A 19,512-nucleotide genomic window follows, 5' to 3' on the forward strand; every position below is an offset into this window, starting at 1 on the left:
GACGTGGAAATTCCCCATTCCTGTCTTTGTGTTTCTTTCCTCCAGAAGTCCAGACCCTCCCTTGGGCAGCTCCTCTGATCTCCAGAGGGGACTTTCTCACAGTAGACTGTTTGGTCTGGGCTCCCTCTGCCTGTAGCCTGTTTCTCCCCCTGCCCCCCAGCTGCCCAGGCTGGAGTCAGGAGAATAGCCCTGCCTGCCCCTCCGCTGCTTCCCGCGAATCCGCTTCCCTGTTGGCTCCCCAGTGCAGAGGGAGAGCATGTGTGGTTTGGAGGATGTGGAGGTGGGGTTTCAATTCCTGTATCCTGTATCCTGCTCTGTCGCTTGGCCTTACATCTGAGCATCTCTGAGAGATCTTGGCTGTGCCAGCCTCGATTCTAGAAGTATATATATATGGCTGTCCGGGTGCTTCTGGTCCGTGGATCACGGTTAGGCTCTCAGGATGTTTGCACATGGCCTGTCAGGAGGCAGGCGTAGGGTCAAGGGTTCCTCTGGCCCTTTCTGTCTCTCTGTTCTGATTAGAGGTTTATTGGGGCTCTATTCTGGACCACTCTGAAGATACCCTGATAGACCAGGTGATCTCGGCCCCTGCTCTCGTGGAGCTTCTAATCTATTGGGCAAGCCAGATGTGGAGTAAAAACATTCCCAAATCATCACATAATGTCAGCTGTGAGTTCCATGTAGGGTGAGTGTGGAGTGGTGAGCAGGAACCCGGACACCTGCTGTCACTTATCACCAAAGGTGGCTACGGCCTCTCCGGCTCTTGGTCTCCCCATCTGTGAACTCCATTCAGCTCTTAATCACGGCTCACCTCCCAAGTGCCAGGCCTGTGCTGGCAACAGAGCTGAGGAGAGCCTGCCCCTGCCTCCAGGAGGTTCTCAGTCAGATGCACATAGGCTTACCCCAGTCATATATATTCCATACTGGGCGTAAGGGCTTGCTGGAGAGGCACACAGGAGAAAGGGGAGCATAGAGGAAGGACGCCCCCAACGTCTACCAACATTTCAAGCTCCTTGCTAAATGCTAGTCATTGTGTCAAGTGCCTTACCCACACTGTCTTTTAATTCAGTGACCACTTCAAAGCTTTATTGCTCTGCTGGGTAACATTGACCTTTCAAGTTAAAAATAAGTCCCCCCTAAGCTGGCTGGTGACTTTTGTGTTGGGTGTGTGGGCAGCTGTCCTTTGCCTCTGTGGGGCTCAGCAGGGCATGGGTGCCTCTCAAGTGTGTGTTTCTCTTTTTCATTAGTCTTTGGGGGAAAGGTCCCTCTCACCAGAATTTTGTTTTTCCTCCTGGCTCATGGCATCCCATGGTAATGTGGACCCTCTGGGCAAAATCCTTGTTTATCTCTTGTGCTGCAAGGCAGGGGAAACAGCCCAGAAGGTACCCACGTTACCCTACAAATAGGCTTGAACTTGCATTTTGCCCGTCTGGCCTGAGTCTTGGCAGCTGTGTGAGGATAGCAGGTGATTAGCTTGGCTTTCTTAGGTGGAACTGGATTTTCATCTTGGCCCTCACTTGCTGGCTGTGTAATCCTGGCTGAGTTACTTAACCTCACCAAGCCTCCATTATAAAGTGAGGATAATTTACTTTGTATTTTGGGGTTGTTGTGCAGTTTGACTGAGGTAATGCATCTGAAGGGCTTAATGCAGTGCCTGGCAAGTAGGTTAATGAATGGTGGCTGTTATTATTAGTCCCTTTTTACTCTTTTCTTGCAGTGAGCACTTGTGGGTGCTCAAAGGGCCTTTGAGAACTCGTGACTGAAATCGTTTTGGCCCTGGGGGTGGTGATCTTGGGAGGGAGGTTTCGGGGCCCCAAGTCCTTCTGAAGTCCCCGGTGGAGGCCTTTGGAGCTCTTTCGTGGTTAGTAAGCTCTTTGTAGGGCTGGAGGCTGAATCAGTTTTTCAGCCTCAGGGCCTTTGCACTTACTGTTCTCTCTGCCTGAAATATTATTCCCCCAGATATCAGCATGGCTAGTTCCCTCACCTCCTTCTATAAAGTCCCTGCCTCAAACTTCCTGCTTAATTTTTGTCCGTAGATGTTTTTATCACCCCTAATACTATGTTCATCTCTCTCACTATGTATCTACTTGTCTACCTCCATCACTAGAATATAAGCTCCAAGAAGGATTTTTGTCGATTTTGTTTGCTGATAATTACCTAGCACCTAGACTAGCACCCAGCACAGAACAGATGCTCAATAAATAATTGTGGAATGAATGAATGCAAGAAAGAAGTTTCTCTGCTAAGTCACAGAACTGGGATTCTGAAATCACTTTGCACAGTGGTTTCAAATGAAATAAAGCTGGTGAAATTGAACAGAGTAATGCAGAGCACTTGCTGCACAAGTAGATGGTGCTTTGATGGAAAATCCATCTGTTCATTAAAACTGGAAGGAGGAGGTTGACAGTGTCAATTCATATAGTAAATATTAGTCAGGGGGTTTTCTTCTTGTTCTTTCTTTTAAAAAAGATAGTGCACATATAAATGGAAATTCAGATTGGATTGACTTGCTTATCCCTTTGGGCACAAACATTTCATTTTAAAGATCACTGATTTAGTGTAAGACTTTCATTTCCCCTCCTCCAACAGGGGAAGGGACTGCCCACAATCCCACAGTGAGTTAATAGCTGGACTATTTATTCATTTGATAAGTGTTTATTGGGCATTCCTGTCACAGCTAACACCATGCTGGGTGCTGCGGATGCAGTGATGCAGGGTCCCCTTCTTCTGGACCCTGTCAACAGGACATGAGCTCAAGTGTTTTGACTCCAAGGCCAGTGCTCTTCCTTGTACTCCACGTTGCACCTCACAGTTGACTGCTGTTCCAGATGAACCGGTGGTACAGTGAGGCTGCTGAAAGAAACTGATGCCACTCTTAGGTTACATTAATAGAGGCAAAGTTTCCAGATCAAAGGAGGTGACTCTTCTGCTCTGCTGTACTGTGGCCAGGCAGTCTGAAGTGCTGTGTTCTCTTCTGGGTTATGGTGACTGCCTTCTGGGGCACTGATTGACTAGGACGCCTCAGTGGCTTGGCCAGCCCCCTGACATACTGCTGTTGTCCTTACAGCCAGGCGGGCACCACGGCAGGGGCTGAGCCACCATCATGGAAGGGAGAGGACCATACCGGATCTACGACCCTGGGGGCGGCGTACCTCTGGGCGAGGTGTCCGCAGCTTTTGAGCGCCTAGTGGAGGAGAATTCCAGACTGAAGGAAAAAATGCAAGGGATAAAGATGTTAGGTAAAGCAGACCCTGCACTCTGCCTGCAAGCCTCCCCCCTGCAGCCTGCAGTGCCAGCTGGTATATGCTTCTGCCCAAGTCATCCCTCTCCCTCCTGCCCCACAGCTGTGTCTTTGTGTACTCCTGTAGCACGGTGGCAGTATTCCCAGCCCTGAGTCCCTAGCACCCCAGAACCATGATGACAAGACTCAGAATACCTTGAGGGACTGAGAAGGAGGCCTGGGGTGGCAGAGAGGGAGCTGGCAGGCCCAGTTAGCAGACAGGGAAACAGAATGGCCCATCTTCCAGAAGCACCAGAAATGGGGAGAGCTGGCATCACCAGGGCAACCAGGGTACGGTCCCCAAGTGTTAGAGCAGGGAGCTGAGCTTGGCTTGAAGCAAGGCGGGAGGAGGCCCCTTGGTTTCTCTGTTCCTGGCTTTTCCTCAAGCTGTTGCCACTGCCCAGAACAAGCCTGCTTACCTCCACATGACTGACTGGTCCCCATCTGTCAGTACCCAGCTCAGATGCCGTCTTTTCCTCCATGAGAGGCTTTCATTGATTTCCCCATCCAGAGGGGACTCTCTTTCCTCCAAACTCCTCCTTTGCCTTGCTGCCACCTTCTCTGGGCTTAAGCTTTGGGGGTGAACACAGCTCCCGATTTTCCAAATGCTTTCTCCTTGCTTGGCAGATCTCTCCTTGGAATGACAGATTTTGGGAGGAGGGATGGAGTTTCCCTGTCTCCACTTACAAAAGAAGGCAAACGAGGCCCAGAGGGGTGGTTGATGTTATGGAGGGTCTCCTCCCTTCAGGCAGTCCCTGACTGCAGGCCGTAGGCTGTGGGTAGCCCCCCGGGACCATGATGGTGGGCCTACAAGAGCCCCTGGCTTTGTGGAGTCCCCAGCCAGGTGTGGTGGGAGTGAGGCAAGAAGAGGGTGCCAGGGACCAGGAGTTTGTTCTAGATTCCCCTCTGTTCCTTTTCCCCTGGTTGCAGGGCTCTTCCTCATCAGGCATCTTTCTGCTTGTGGGCTAGAATGACGTGTGTCCCACTCAGCCCACAAGGTGATGCAGGGAGTGAAACCCAGGGCCTGCAGCTCCAGAACCCAGGTAGAAGGAGGCTTAGAGGCTAGGGATGGGAGAACGAGTGTACTGAACTGAGTAATTCCTTTTATTCCTCCTTCCCCCATTGTCTCCCCAGGGGAGCTTTTGGAAGAGTCCCAAATGGAAGCGTCCAGGCTGCGGCAGAAGGCAGAAGAGCTGGTCAAGGACAGTGAGCTGCTCCCACCGCCGTCTCCCTCTTTGGCCTCCTTCGACCACCTGGCTGAGCTCACAGGTACAAGAGGAGCCCAGGCGGTCCTCTGCCTTGCCCGTACTCCTTACTTTCTAATCCCTTAACAGTGGACTCCCTTCTTAATCAGAAATCCACCTCTCCTTCATTTATCCTTAGGCCGCAGGCCATCCTCCCAGTCATGTTCTGGCTATAGAATCCCCCAGAAGGTCAGATTTGGAAAGGACTTCAAAATAACCTTGTCCAAAGATAGCTGGTGACTCAGCAGTCCTGAGGCCCTGGCAGACATTAGAAATGGATCACAACAATCCACTGCACCCAGGATGTGGACTCAGGATCTTTATCAGCGTAACTTATTCAGCAGATATTTAATGAGCAGCTACTGTGTGCCCGGCATCATGCTCCAGGCAGCCACTTTGGGTCACTAGAGTTGGCATCTGAGTCAGAAGCTCTCTGGTCTGGCCCCCCTCCTTCCATTTTACAGGTGAGGAAGCTGAGGCTTGTGGAAGAACTAGATTTGCCTGTCAGCCTGCTGCAGTGTCTTTCAGCTGTCAGGTCCATGTGCTACCTTTTTTTTTTTTTTTTTTTGCGGTATGTGGGCCTCTCACTGTTGTGGCCTCTCCTGTTGCGGAGCACAGGCTCCGGACGCGCAGACTCAACGGCCATGGCTCACGGGCCCAGCCGCTCCGCGGCACGCGGGATCTTCCCGGACTGGGGCATGAACCCACGTCCCCTGCATCGGCAGGTGGACTTTCAACCACTGCGCCACCAGGGAAGCCCCATATGCTACCTATTAAAGGAAAGCATTGACTATGACTTAGGGTTAAAGTCCTGTGTGTGATCACCATGCATTCCCCTGGCATGTCTCCAAGTCCAGGACAAGGTCTGGGTCTAGGGAGGAAAAGGTGTCCCCCGACATGGGGCTTAGATGCCTCCTGCTGCAGCCCCACCTTACAGTCTCAGCCCATGCCAGTGTGCCAACCTTCCATTTGGCTGCTGGCTATATTTAGTGAATGGACACATGGAGGAAAGTGATGCTCACAGAGTCCACTGTTCTGCAGGCAGTGGATGTTTCCAGCTTCCACTTGTCCATTCAGTAGCGCTTTCTGAGTCCTGGATGGGTGCCGGGCCTATCCCTAGAGGGAGCCGTGCAACTCCCCTCAAGGGGCCCCCTGTGGCCAGAGTGCCAAGAATTCGGGGAAGGAGAGCTAAGTTTGAGTCCTGGTTCTGTCTGCAGTTGCCAACTGTGTGACCGTGGGCCAGTTGGTGACCTTTCCATGCCTCAGTTTTCTTACCTTTAAAATGGGGACACAGAGCCGTCTTGAGAATTGGCTGAGATAATAAATATAAAAACACTTTGTTAATTGTAAATTGTCATCCTTGTCATCATTGAGGCAGGTCCAGGGTAGCAAGGAGCAGTGGCCACCTTGGGATTTTCCCAGCAAATCCAGGGAAGATGATCTCTCTGCCCAGGTTCTACCCCGTCATTCCAGAGCCAGTCGTTCTCCCAGGCTACCGGGCCCTGCTGGGACCACCTCCCATTTTCCCAGACTCGTGTAGGGAACTCTGTCTGAGAACTTTCCTGGCCAAGGCTGTCCTTAAGGGGGCAGCATCTGGACTTTTCCCCTTTCCCTGCTGCTCACCCGTGTTTTCTCAATTCTCCAGGAAAGGATGCAGATGTTCCAGCAACCCCCGCTGACCCTGCACAACCCAGCGACAAGCCAGAGCCAGTCCCCAAACCTCCAGCAAGTGTAAGTTGCCTTTGGAGTCATGGCTGAAAGTTGCCTGGATTTCAAGGTCCCAGTGGCAGAACGGCAAGAGAGAGGTTTGGGGTCAGGAAACCTGGGTTCTGACTTGCTGGGTGATGTTGGCAAGTTGATCTCAATCTCTCTGGGGCCTCGGTTTACCCATTTTCAAATGAAGGTCAGAGTTAAATCTTACCAGGAAGACCCTGATATGTACAAGGAGTTCCTCCCATTTGCATAATGTTAAGCATGTATCGACTGCGCGGTGCTCAGAAAGTAGGCGGATGTGACAGTGAACTCACATTCTCAGCAGGGGCTCAGAAACTGTCTTCTGCACATTTGCCTTGAGAAGTTTTGCTTGGTATCCTAGGACTGGAAGGGACCCAGGTGGTCGTATCATATATTTTTAATTTTAAAAAATATTTATTTATTTATTTATATTTGGCCGCATCTGGTCTTAGTTGCAGCATGCGGGCTCTTTCATTGGGGTGCGCGGGCTTCTCTCTAGCTGTGATGCGTGGGCTCTGTAGGTGGCACGTGCGGGCGCACGGGGCCTTAGTTGCCCTGTGTCGTGTGGGATCTTAGTTCCCCAACCAGGGATTGAACCTGCGTCCCCTGCATTGGAAGGCAGATTCTCAACCACTGGACTACCAGGGAAGTCCCAGTCGTATCAGTTAGAGTCTCCATCCCACAGACCAGATCAGATCCAGAGAGAGAAGAACATTTTGTGAGGTCATGCAGACAGCTGAGGAAACGTAGAGGTGAAAGGGAAACTGTCTAGGGTGGCGCCGAGATCCAAAGCTGGGCCCTTGGTGGCCATGGGGCTTCTGCTGTTCGACCAGGTTTAACAGCAATCCCAGAGCCAGTTGCTGGTCCAGAGGGACCATCGGCCCATCCTCTGGTGGCACAACCAGTACCTTCTACTTGGAGTGGCTGGGTGATGTGGGGGAGACTGGAGTCCTTGGCCTCCCTGGATTTAGGTGTGTCCTGAAAAAGTCTCTCCAAATTTGTGGATGTCTTCTTGGGACTTGTCCCAGATCAGTCCACTCCCCTGGGATCTCTGGGGCTGGGTTGGCAAGGCTGGCACAAGACCACCATGGCTGTGGCCACACTAACTGTTGTCTGTGTTCTCCAGGTGACCAGTCAGAGACACCTAGGCCCAGGAGACAGCTCTGGTGCCATAGCAGGAATGTTAGATTTGCAGTCCTTGGAATGCAGTCCTACTTTTGCATTTATTAATGATATGCCTTCAGTTTCCTCATCTGACAAATGGGGATATAACCTTCTGACCACTCCATGGGTTGCTTTGAGAAAAAATGGAGTTCATGAAAACATTTTAAAAGTGCAAAGCCATTAAGAAAGATACGATCCTAAAGTGCTAGCGGTTTAAAGTCAGCTAGTCCAGTATCCCTGTTTTACAGATGAGGAAACTGGCCACAGAGGGATGTGACCTTGAGTCACACAGTGGGTTACGGGCTGACTTGCTGGGATTCATTCCTGCTTCATGGTCTGTGAGCTCATCCTGGGCCGGCTCTCCTCCTGCCCAGAGGACTTGGACGTGAGAAGGGGTTTCCTCCTTCCATTCTCTGACCCCGCTGTACTCTCAGCCATGGGGCCCCAGAGGACGGGTGAGGTGTTTTTCTCTCAGGCAGCCCCTGACCCCCTTTTTCTGCACAGAGCACCTCCTCTGAATTTGAAGTGGTCCCTGCTGAGGGGCATTCTTCACCAGAGAGCGGTGGCCACACCAGAAATACCATGGTGAGTGGACGGCAGGTCCCTGGGCATATCCCCCGTCTCCTCTCTGTTTCAGTCACCTGGCCCCGCGTGAGAGGCACAGGACCCGCTTATATCCCCTGGGCACCCCGGAGTCACTAGGGATACGCTTGAGGGGCCAGCACCAGGGGGTGCTTCTCGCTCACATATGCAAATCCGTGGCTGGTGACTTCCGTGTGAGCCACACAAGCACCCGACCATTGTGAAAGCCCGGGCACATTGCCAGTCCCACTGGCCTCCACCAAGCGCTGGGCACCTCCGCAGGCTCTGACTCAGCCTTTGGGCCTGTGGGCTCGTAGCCTGGGTAGAAAGGGTCAGAGAAACCCAGAGCAGCTTGAGGCAGATGTGGCCCTTCTGTGCAGGCTCTTGGCTGCTCCCAGGCTCCCCTTTGGGGCATGCAGGTAGGAGGTTAAACCTTGCACTTACACATACACACACGCACGCATGCGCGCGCGCACACACACACTCCCCTCCAGCTCTGGGGTGTCCACCTGGCATCCCCATTCTCTACTTTACCCTACTTGCTGCCTTTATTCCAACTATGTTGCCCTGTTCTCTCTTAAAATGGCAGACTTATTGGAGAACCACTGAGAACGGTGTGGAACGTTGTTCAAAAGTCTTCAAGTCCTGCCCTCTCCTCCTCCTTCCTCCTTCCTCCTTCCTCACTTTGAGATTTTTTGATTGTTATATAGGCAATAAGTGGTATAACCCTTCCCTGACACCTTGGTCTCCACTGCCTCATTCTACCAAGGATTTGGGGCACAGATGTTGCTCTTTGCATATGAAGTGAATGGCTTTGGGAAGTGGTAACTGGGACGTGGAGGGAAGTGAGACAGGAAACTGCTGGTTTCCATTATAAACCTTGTAAAACAATTTGACTTTTTAAGCTACAAATAGTTGATTAAAGTGTTAAAATTTTAAGTTAAAAGCCAAAAAATTAGTGAAAATATAATTAAATTAAAAATATTGAATCAACAAGGCCAAAAAAACACGTTGCTCTTTAGTTCACTGATTGCATCTTGTGTCTGTCAGTCCCCAGCGCAAGGTCCTCATCATGTTGTCATGCAGCTTACACTAGCATGCCTTCAGTGATGAGGGGCTGCTCTGAGTATCAGAAACCTTCTGTGTTTTGTCCCCTGGGAACTTCTGTCCCCTTGTCCTGTTCTATCCCCAAGGGCTCTGAAAAGCTGGCCAAGGAGGCAAGACCCCCCTGCTCAGAAAGCATTTCACTCTATGACCTCAGCCTTCACCTCGTTAATAGGTTCCTCCTTAGCCCCACCATGTGCCTAGTCTGTGCTGAGCAAAGACAAGACAGCCTCCCTGCTTTCTGGGAGCTTGTAGGCCAGTCGGAGAAGTCAGGGTCATGAAACAATTCACCAGCCTTCGACAGAGCACCGTTCACCACCTCATATCCTGTGTGGGAAGAGGCAGTGGGGGAATGAAGACAGAACTGAAGAGCCTCTGATAGAAGAAGGTGCTAAGAGTGTTATGGAGGCATTCACTGGACGGCACGCTGTGGCTGTCAGGGCGTTTCCACTGCTGCAGAGTTCAGATGAGGGAAGTGGCCATAGATGGAGAGGCAGGAAGCCCACGTTCCAGTCCTGGCTCTGCCACTGGCTCACTGGGCAACTTTGAGCAGCCTCCTTCTCCCCGAAGCTTCGTTTCCAAACTGGAACCCTGAGGCTCCCTGTAGCTCTGATGGCCTGCGACTGCCATAAGTGGTAGGGGAGGCCCGCTAGAGCAGCTGAAACACGGGGGTGCTGGCAAGGATGAACAGAGGGGACACCATAGGAATGAAGCCCGAAGAGGCGTGGGGCCTGATGGGTGGGGTCTCAGGCAGGGGAAGAGGGGGACTCGGACGCCTGGCAGGGGCTTGATGCAGTCAGCTGTCAGCTACCCCTGTGGGTCCTTGGACGTGGTGTTCGCATAGCTAAGGCATTGTCTTTGCCAAGAGTGTTCTAGACAGAGGAAAGAGAGAGAGAGAGAGAGACAGGGAGTGATAGATTCTGAGATTGGACTATATTGCCCACGGTTTGCTTCCTATCTCAAATCTCTGCTAGATTGGGATTCTTTGAACTATCTATGATTCCTAATGTGTTTTGAGTCTTGGGTCCTCTGAAAAGTTGTTGAATGCTTGGACCACTCCCAAGAAGACACATGTATAGACGTAATAGTCAGACAGTTTTGATGTCTGCTGGTCAAGCCTTCCTAAGCTGAAGAAGCAGTGCTGTGCATTGAGTGATACCCCTTTCCTGGGCTTGCTGCTTTCGTGTGTCATTTCACTTGCATAAGAACCCTATAGGGTAGAAGAGAAGAAAAGGGATGTGTACACGTAGTAGATGAGGATTCTGAGGCCCTGTGGACGAGCGATTTACCCACAGGCACTCAGCAAGGCCCAACGTGTGGGAGGAAAGTGGCTCCAGCACTGGTAAGCCAGCCAGTGGCCTGGGAGTCCCGGGTCCTGCCCTGTGAGTCAGCCCCAGACAGGGAACCTGCATAACTGGAGAATGTCCCTCGGCTGAGCTGGGATCAGAGGGGGAAACTGAATCATGAGGAAGGGGGAAGCGGAGGGAGAAAGGCGGGCGGCACCTACTCAGACTGTGGTGAAGAGCGGCCCGCGTCCCCTCCCCCGCCAGGAGCTGGGCCCCCTGCCCCCCGAGGACGGCCACCTGATGCTGCACCTGCGGCGCCTGGGGACCACCCTGAGCGTGTGCGCCGAGGAGCCTGACCACAGCCAGCTCTTCACGCACCTGGGCCGCATGGCCCTCGAGTTCAACCGGCTGGCTTCCAAGGTGCACAAGAACGAGCAGCGCACCTCCATCCTGCAGGTGAGGCCGGGCCCAGGGAAGGTGGCCTGGGGTCTGCCATGTGGTTCCCCCCTGCTTCCTCCAGCTCTTCTGGCGAGTCCAGGGTACCACGGGGGCTTCCGAGGGTGAGGATGGGGACCCGACTTGGGCTTCTTGTTCAAGGCAGTGAGCAGGGTAAGGAAGTTGTGAGGAGGGCCGAGGAAGAGGCAGGAAACCGGGAAATAACGGTGTGGGTGATGCAGATTTCATGGTTGGGGTTACTCTCGAGGCTGGGGATGTGGTAGGTTGGCAGCAGCCTTGCCTTTGTTCTTCACATACAGGTGGGGAAAGGGAGGGGACAGAGGCCGGCCCCTTGTATGTTACTATCCCTGCCCCCTGAGTCAGGACCATCATTAGCCACACTTCACAGGTGGGGCCACAGTCCTTGAGAGGTGATTTTTTTTTTTTTTTTGCCTAAGGCCCCCCAGTTAGTAGATGGTGCAGCTGAGATTTAAACCTTGGTCTGTGGTATTCCAAAGTCCATGCTCTTAACTCCCATCCCAACCTGCCTCCCCAGTGGAGGAGGCTTCCTTTTATAACTCTTCCTGTGCTGTGGGAATGAAGTCAGATTTCCTTCCTAGGCCAGGCCAGGCCTTGGAACCATATGGTCCTTGGCCAGTAGACTCTTTATTGCTCTCTTACCTTAGGCAAGTGACTTATCCTCTCGGTCCCTCACTGTCCCCATTCGTAACATGGGGCTGGAAATTCCTCTCTCGTGGAATTGCTCTGAGTATTAAATGAAGCCCCTTGTACAGTCTAGAACATAGTAAGTGCTCAAAAAGTGGTCACTGTTAAGATTTTATGGTGATGGCTCATCCACACTGGGCAGGGGATCTGAGCCTTGAGGGCTTGGGGGTAGGGAAGGATTCACAGATGGTGAAACTGAGGCTCTGAGAAAACCTGCTCAGGACCTGAGTATCTGTCACCTTAGTGACAGAGCTGTAACTCCAAGCCTTCCTCCTTCCTAGACCCTCCTCTGGGCCAGTCACCGCCCTGTTGTCTCACTCATGTCAGCAAACATTCAAGTGCCCAGTTGACGGATGAGGTGCTGGGGTGTCCACTGTGTGCAGCTTTGGGAAGGGCCTGGGTTGACAAAAGCAGGAGGGGCGTCCAGGCTGGAGACAGGTGTGAGGAGAGATGGGGGGAGCAGAGGATTCCCACCCCGACCTTGGGTGAGGGGCCACACTGGGAGGCTGGAGGAGTGATTGGAGCCTGGAGGACCAGGCCGAGGGAGACCGCCTTCAGGTGTCAGCAAGGCCCAGAGATGTCAAGTGTCAAGGTTGAGCCACTGGGGAGGCGAACCTGGTGCGTTGCTTGGTGCGTTGCTTGTGGTGGGATCACTTTGAGTGTCAACTTTTCAGCTTTGTTGTTGTTTTAAATTAATTAAATAATTTTTGGCTGCATTGGGTCTTCGTTGCTGCGTGTGGGCTTTTCTCTGGTTGCAGAGAGCAGGGGTTACTCTTCGTTGCAGTGGTTTCTCTTGTTGCGGAGCACAGGCTCTAGGCGTGTGCGCGTGGACTTCAGTAGTTGTGGCTCGCGGGCTCTAGAGCACAGGCTCAGTAGTTGTGGCACACGGGCTTAGTTGCTCCACGGCATGTGGGATCTTCCCGGACCAGGGCTCAAACCCGTGTCCCCTGCATTGGCAGGCGGATTCTTAACCACTGCGCCACCAGGGGAGTCCCAACTTTTCAGCTTTGAAACAAGGATTGATACTGGGCCTCATAAAAGGGGTCCTGCCAACCCTTGTTATTTAAAAAACAATTTTTTTATTGACGTATAGTTGATTTACAATGTTGTGTTAGTTTTAGGTATGCAGCACAGTGATTCAGTTTTATATATAAATACATATACACACATACGCAAATATTCTTTTTCAGATTTTGTTGTTGTTGTTGGACTGTGCTGCGCGGTGTGCGGGATCTTAGTTCTCTGACCAGGGATTGAACCCGTGCCCCCTGCAGTGGAAGCACGGAGTCTTAACCACTGAACCACCAGGGAAGTGCCCCCACTGTTATTTTTTTTTTTTTCCAGCACGCGGGCCTCTCACTGTTGCGGCTCCTTCCGTCGCGGAGCACAAGCTCCGGACGCGCAGGCTCAGCGGCCACAGCTCACGGGCCCAGCCGCTCCGCGGCATGTGGGATCTTCCCGGACTGGGGCACAAACCCGTGTCCCCTGCATCGGCAGGTGGACTCTCAAGCACTGCGCCACCAGGGAAGCCCCCCACTGTTATTTTTTATCAGGCTCTTGTTTCCTTCTTAACTCTTATCATAGTTTGTAGTAATTTTATTAATTGGTTTCTTTATTTTGTGTTTGGTTTTTTTCCCTTGTGTTCCCTGCTAGAATGTAGGCCTCACAAGAGGGGCAGGTACCTTGTCGGTCATATTCACCACTGCATCCCAGTGTCTGGCACTTCATAGGTGCTGAATGTACATTTGATGAATGAACAAATGAATGAATGAACTAATGAACTCACACATGAGCTCTATTAACCCCTTTGATGGAAGGTGATGACTTTTGTGACGACCTCTCTCCGTCTGCTTTGTGCCCAGAGCGTTTGCCTCTTGCCTAGAAGGACAGCACATGAGGCCTTGTCCTGATCTTCCCTTAGAGACCACAGCAGGACGTTCTGTTCCCTGGAGGCCCCACTCAGGGCTGTTGCATCCTGGGTATTTGCCCAGCCTGTGAGTGGAGGTAGATTAATCTGGTTCCTCCTCATTCATTCACTGATTTGTTTCTTGGTTCACTCAGCATTTCCAAGGCCAGGTATGGCATGAGGCCTCTGCTGGGCATTGCAGCCAGTCATAATGGTTTTCTATTCCTCCGTATCTGACCACTCACCAGTTCCAGGCTGTGTTCTCCATCCAGCCTTCTCAAGTCTTTCCTGGGTTAGTCAGAAAGGGCTCGGTTTTGCTGTGGAAACAAACAACTCTGAAATCTCCCTGGATAACATGAAAGTGTTCCCTCATATTCTGTGTGGCAGGGGCTTGTTTCTACTCCACAATCACATTGCGGCCCCAGCCGTCTTGTGCCCTTTGGCAGCGATAGGGAAAAAGAGACCAGAGAATTGTGCCTGAGCCAGCTCAGAAGTGGCACTTGTCACTACCACTCACCTTTCATTGGCCAGAACTGGTCACATGGTCACAGCAAGTCTGGGAAATGGCCATGGAAGGGAGCAGGTAGAAGGTCTGGTGAATATCGCTCACTGTCTCCGCCCCCAGCCCAGCTCACAGCCTGCCACCTGCCTTCTCTGCTCTTTCATCACAGGCGCAAGAGGTACCATTTAGGATCTGCCAGATGATATTTAATCCCCTTGGTGATTCCCAAGAGCTGTACAACCTCATGCACATTATTTCACCTGCACTAGCCTACATTTTTTTTTTTTTTTTTTTTGGCCACACCGTGCAACTTGCGGGGTCTTAGTTCCCTGACGGAGGATTGAACCCGGGGCCTCGGCAGTGGAAGCATCGAGTCCTAACCACTGGGCTGCTAGGGAATTCCCTAGCCTACATTTAAAATAGAGATGAGTTACGTAGCTTTGGGGAAGCTGTGAGGCTCCACCGAGGTGGTGAGTGGAAGAGCACCTGGCCATTTACAGGTCATGGGTTAGGTGCTCACTATGGATCTGTTGAGAGATTGAGTCGCTTAGTACTGACCTGGTGCATCACCCTTACTAGTGAGAACCTCCCTTCCCTCCATCTGTGAGGCCCTGAGTCTGGCTTCCCATCTTCCATGCCCCCTCCACCTTGCAGCACTTCAAGCACATGTCCTCAAAGGTTACCAAGCGCCTGGCAGCTCACGAGGCACGTGCACTCCCCCGGTCTCATTTGTCCTCATAGCAGCCCTATAAAGGAGGCAGGGGAGGAGCAGTCGCCCCACTTTGTAGGTGGGGGAACTAACTGTGTCTCAGAAGTGAGGGAATCCTGAGCCACACTGGGAATTGGTGAGGTCTTGACCCGATGCCCTGTCTTCTGACTTGCCGGCTGACACCCTTGCTCCGTGGCTGCCTTGAGTACTCTCCAGATTGCCTAAGCTCTAGGCGTACTACGACTCAGGTCCATTCAGCCAATCAGTCCTGCATTCCTTCAACAAAGTGTCGAGCTGAGCTGGGCCCTGGGCTGAGGATCCCGCAGTGGACAAGAGAGCGGCAAGAGGATCCCAGCCGTCTGGGAATTCATGGACTAGTCGGGTGGGGGGGACATTAAGAAAGTAACGACACTGATGGTTCTTTAGCTGTAATTGTCAGAGGTGCCAGGAAGGTTGAGAGCAGGGGACTGTGAGTGAGGATAATGGAGGTGACCTAACTCACCTGAGATGTGGGAGTCAGGGAGGACTTCTCGGAGGAGGTGACGTTTAGGCTAAGACTTGAAGCAGGAGTAGAAGTCAGCCAGGGGAAGGCTGGTGGGGAAGAGCATTCTAGGCTGTGGGAACAGCAGTGAAGGAGGAGGAGGGATGGTGCTCTCTGCCTTGGAGGAACAGAAGGCGCTGTGGCTGATTCTTGGTCCGGCGTCCTCATGGCTGGCTCCTGAGGGAGAGGATGCAGAGAGGAGCCTGGGTGAGCCTTGTGGCTTGGCTCCTGCTATCCCAAGAGGTCTTGGTTGAGGCCATTGCAAAGGGGATACTGTGTCAGGACCTGGTGTGGCTATAGTGCCCCTCCCGCCCCCTAGCATCAACCTGTATTTGGGGTGCACCCCTTCCCTTACCTTGCCCGCATCTCCCTCTCTGCCCTGCAGACCCTGTGTGAGCAGCTTCGGAAGGAGAATGAGGCCCTGAAGGCCAAGCTGGACAAGGGCCTGGAACAGCGGGATCAGGCTGCTGAGAGGCTCCGGTAAGTCCAGGCTCCTCAGAGGAAGGGTGAGGAGTCGGATGGGCAGGAGGAAGATGGTGGTGCATGGCACTGATTTCCGGGCTGAGTGCTCTGAGGCCTGTGCCCAGAGCCCTGCTTTGGATGTCACGTCTCTTGGTCCTTCTCCTTGGGTGTTTCCTCTCTGGTCCTTTTAATACCTTGGGGAGTGTTTGTGTATAAAGTGCCTTGAGAGCTTCAGAAGAAGGTCTGTACAAAGTGTACTCCTTCCTTGGGAGCTTACCCCCTCCGCCTGTTGACAGCAGCTAGCTGGTTGTTGGAGAGAGGGCTCTGGACTTTGCTGCCCCCTGCTGGTCACCATCCTGACCTGCTCTGTTTCCCGAGAACAGTCAGGAGTTGCTCACCTGGGCTATACTACTGGGTCTCAGACTTAACTGTGCATCAGAATCACTGAGGGTCAGGAAAGGCATTGCAAGTTGACACTCCCGTGCTGAGATTCTGATTCATTGGGTCTGGGGTGAGACCTAGGCATCTGCATTTTCCAGTAGGCCTCTGTGAATATGATGTAGGTAGACCCAGGATCACACCTGAGAGGCACTGATCTTGACTGTCAGAGCTTGAAGGGCCCTTTGAGATCATGTGGGCCAAACCCCTCACCCTGCAGAGGGAAACTGAGGTCCAGGGAGAGGCCTGTGAGGCCCAGAGGGAGTCAGGTGTGACTGCTGATCCACTGTGTCGTTTTGAATCAGCATGTATTTATTGACTTCTGGATGGCCAAGCAGTTGGAGTTTTATAGCCATAATGACTCCATCCATGGATCCAAAAACCCAGGCTGGAGGAAAGAGCCATGATTAGAAGGTGAGGATGCAAGTCCCCACTGTGTGACCTTGGGAAAGCCAGTTTACTTCTCTGTTTTCCTATTATCACATGGAAACCAGCTGGTAAATAGAATACAAAGAAATAGTTTCCATATCTCAGTCATACCTGAGTCCACATCACCATTTTTCTTATGTCCTGTATCACCCATCTTATTATTTACTTAAGAATTTCATTTGCATCATGTTTTTGCTTAAGATTATTACAGTTACACTAGAGTAACTGGAAAACAGCATGACCTGGAATAAATAGAAGATACCTCCAATAATGAACACAACAAAAACGGAAGGATGTTAATTCGTTTTGGCGAATTGCCCGCTCAAGGCTCTGAGGCTGAAGGCTGCTCTTCCTCTGTTAACACGGGAGACTAGCAAGCACTAGAGAGGCACTCAGGACCTACCAGCACCAAACTGAGACTTTCCCCGTGCTCTGCACAGGACGTCTGAGGTTAATTGGAAAGGGTGGAATTTTCTCAGAGAGTGTGATCCAGGGTTCTTTAATGCAGTGTGGATGTATCCTGGAGATCTCATGTATACAGACGTCTCACAGTTGGGGAAGCCCTGTTGGTGAGCATCAGAGACTTCTAGGGAAGCCGAGCAAAGTGGCGTAAGGATGCCCTTTTTGGTTGCACCTGAGGGCAGGTCTCAGGGACTCGCCTTACTCCCCACGTCTCAGCTGCAACTCAGATGAGTAGCAGGTCTGAGGTCCCCAGGATCCTCGACCCAGGGCCAGCAATATGACCTCTCTCTTTGCCTCCAACCAGGGAGGAAAACCTGGAGCTCAGGAGGTTGTTGATGAGCAGCGGCAAAGATGGTGCCTCCAGATGGCCAGGCTCACCAAAGACGGAAGGCACGGGCAAGAAGGGGGCGGCCGCACAGCAGCAGGTATGTGGTCAGAAACTCCTTCCCCAGCACTGCAGTGGCTGGTGCCCAGCCTCCAGAGGCAGTGAGCCAGCCCCGCTGCTGGAAGCTTCTAGTTGTTAGACGGCGTTTTTTTGGCTTGTCCTGAGAGTCCACCTCCCTGTAGCTTCCACTCCTCAGCCCTTATTCTGCTACCAGCCACATGGAGCATCCCATTCCCTGGGACGCACGCTCAGCCTGCTGGCTGTGACTCTGGCTCCCTGGCCCCCACATGCCTTCTCTTCTCCAGGCTGAATAGCTGCAGTTTCTTGGGTCATTTCTTATAAAGGTGGTGTCTTGTCATTTGTGCAGTCTGGGCATATCCCCTGAACACATTCCAGTTTGTCAAGGTCTCTCTTCCAGGGTGGCTCCCAAAAATCAGTTTAATGTCTCAGATACCCCTGGTGGTATTAGGGTGTTAGGTTGAGAAAGCCCCTGAAGGGACTCTGTTAAGCTCCTGCCTGGGAGCCTCTGACACACAGAGAACAGGGTGTGGGCTGACTCAGCAAGGCCTGCTAATGCCCTGGGCTGGCCCACCTGCCCCCTTCCCACCGCAGCTCCCAGCACTGGCTCACATCCAGTTCCCAGCTAGGAGCTGGCTGGCCCCTCGCCTGGTCTGTGCTGTGCTGCAGAGCTGAGTCCCAACTTTTTACTGACATGTTTTTCCTCTTTAATGGGGTTTAATGGCTGTACAGCAGGACTCAATGTCTTTAACAAACCCCACACTTGTGTAATAGTAATAATTATCCTAATAACTTAATTCCTTATTACTATGTGGCAATGTAGAGTTTACCTGGGATTTGCAAACTCATGTGATTTGGACGTCCTCTCTACATGTCAGGGAGGCAGGGCTGGGACTCTTACTCCGTGAGACAGCTATGGCAGGAGGTTTGGAGAGGTCCTGTGACATCACATCATCTAGATTCCTGCATCCACCTGCTATTAGGCAGATGTGGGGTGTGAGAGGGCAACATGCCGATGAATGGCCTTCTGAATCCCAGCCCATGAAGCCCCTCTCTGCTTCCGTTTACCCCTCAAGTCAGAGCCTGCCTTGTCTGCCCTCTTGAGGAAGTGACCTGTGGACTCTCCTGATCTCCCCTGGGTTCTCGGAAGTGTGTGGGCAGGCCTCTTCACTTTTCCAAAGCCCTTAACATCATTGACTTCTCGAAAGGCCAGATGCCCTTATTGCCCTGCCGGGGAGGAAGGTCCCGTAGGAGGCGTGCGTTCTGGGCAGTGGTGAAGCCTGTGCCCTGGAGTTGCATGTGGGTTGAGTGCTGACTCTACCTCTGGTCAGTGCTGCCACCTTGGACAAGTTGCATAACCTCTCTGACCTCGGTTTCCTCCTCTGTGAAATGGAGATAATGACACCGACCTCAGAAGGTCATTGGAGGATTCGGTGATGTGATGCCTGTACAGTAGGTTTAGCACTTGGCACGTGGTAAACAGTAAACATTGGCTTTTGCTCTTAATGGCAGATTTGATGCCTCTCTTCTCTGTGGAGGTTAAGGGTGAACCCAGGAGCACGGCACCCCCCTTCCTCCTTCCCCAGTGAGGGCAGGCCCATCTCTCATTTTTCCTAAAGGAGGTGAGACCGTCCCTGGAGGGTTCCCCCAGCCTTCTCCCTTTACTCCCGGGCACTATGGTGTACTTACAGACCTTAGCCTGTAGGGGCGCTTGAGCCTCACAAGTTCACTCAGCACCGTGCCCGCCCCCCCACCAGCCACAGGGGAGTGTGGACGGGAATGGGAAGGCAAGGAACAAAGAGAATGTGGGCAACGACTCCAGGACAAATGCTGTCGGACCCACAGGATGTCAGAGGTTGGGGCCCATCCTGTTTGATCTCTTTGTACCGAGGCCCAGAAAGGGTGTGGGTCTTGGCCTATATCAAGCAGGGACTTGGAGATAGAGCTGGTGTTCAGTTTCTGAATTGCTAGCATCCTGTGGCACATGGGATCCTAGTTCCCCGACCAGGGATCGAACCCGCACCCCCTGCAGTGGAAGCGCAGAGTCCTAACCACTGGACCGCCAGGGAATTGCCAGCACTTGCTATGTATAAAAAAATTTCTTTTTA

General features: G+C 52.3%; 1 protein-coding gene across 18 annotated transcripts in view; it reads left to right on the plus strand.

The window, feature by feature from the left end:
• The window catches only part of TNIP1 (TNFAIP3 interacting protein 1), a 95,446-nt gene that overhangs the window by 18,455 nt on the left and 57,479 nt on the right, over window positions 1-19,512 (plus strand). For 12 of the 18 annotated variants that reach the window (XM_032626003.1, XM_032626010.1, XM_032626002.1 and 9 more), the window contains exons 2-8: window positions 3,065-3,236; window positions 4,412-4,546; window positions 6,167-6,252; window positions 7,924-8,004; window positions 10,656-10,847; window positions 15,596-15,690; window positions 17,306-17,426. In XM_032626003.1, coding sequence (XP_032481894.1) covers window positions 3,101-3,236; window positions 4,412-4,546; window positions 6,167-6,252; window positions 7,924-8,004; window positions 10,656-10,847; window positions 15,596-15,690; window positions 17,306-17,426 — 846 coding nt within the window. In that variant the 5' untranslated portion in view covers window positions 3,065-3,100. The remainder of the gene's footprint in view (window positions 1-3,064; window positions 3,237-4,411; window positions 4,547-6,166; window positions 6,253-7,923; window positions 8,005-10,655; window positions 10,848-15,595; window positions 15,691-17,305; window positions 17,427-19,512) is intronic. The other 6 variants (XM_032626012.1, XM_032626006.1, XM_032626011.1 and 3 more) reach the window with 2 other exon arrangements.

Source organism: Phocoena sinus, chromosome 3 (genome assembly GCF_008692025.1).
Source record: "Phocoena sinus isolate mPhoSin1 chromosome 3, mPhoSin1.pri, whole genome shotgun sequence".
NCBI classification, from domain to species: domain Eukaryota; kingdom Metazoa; phylum Chordata; class Mammalia; order Artiodactyla; family Phocoenidae; genus Phocoena; species Phocoena sinus.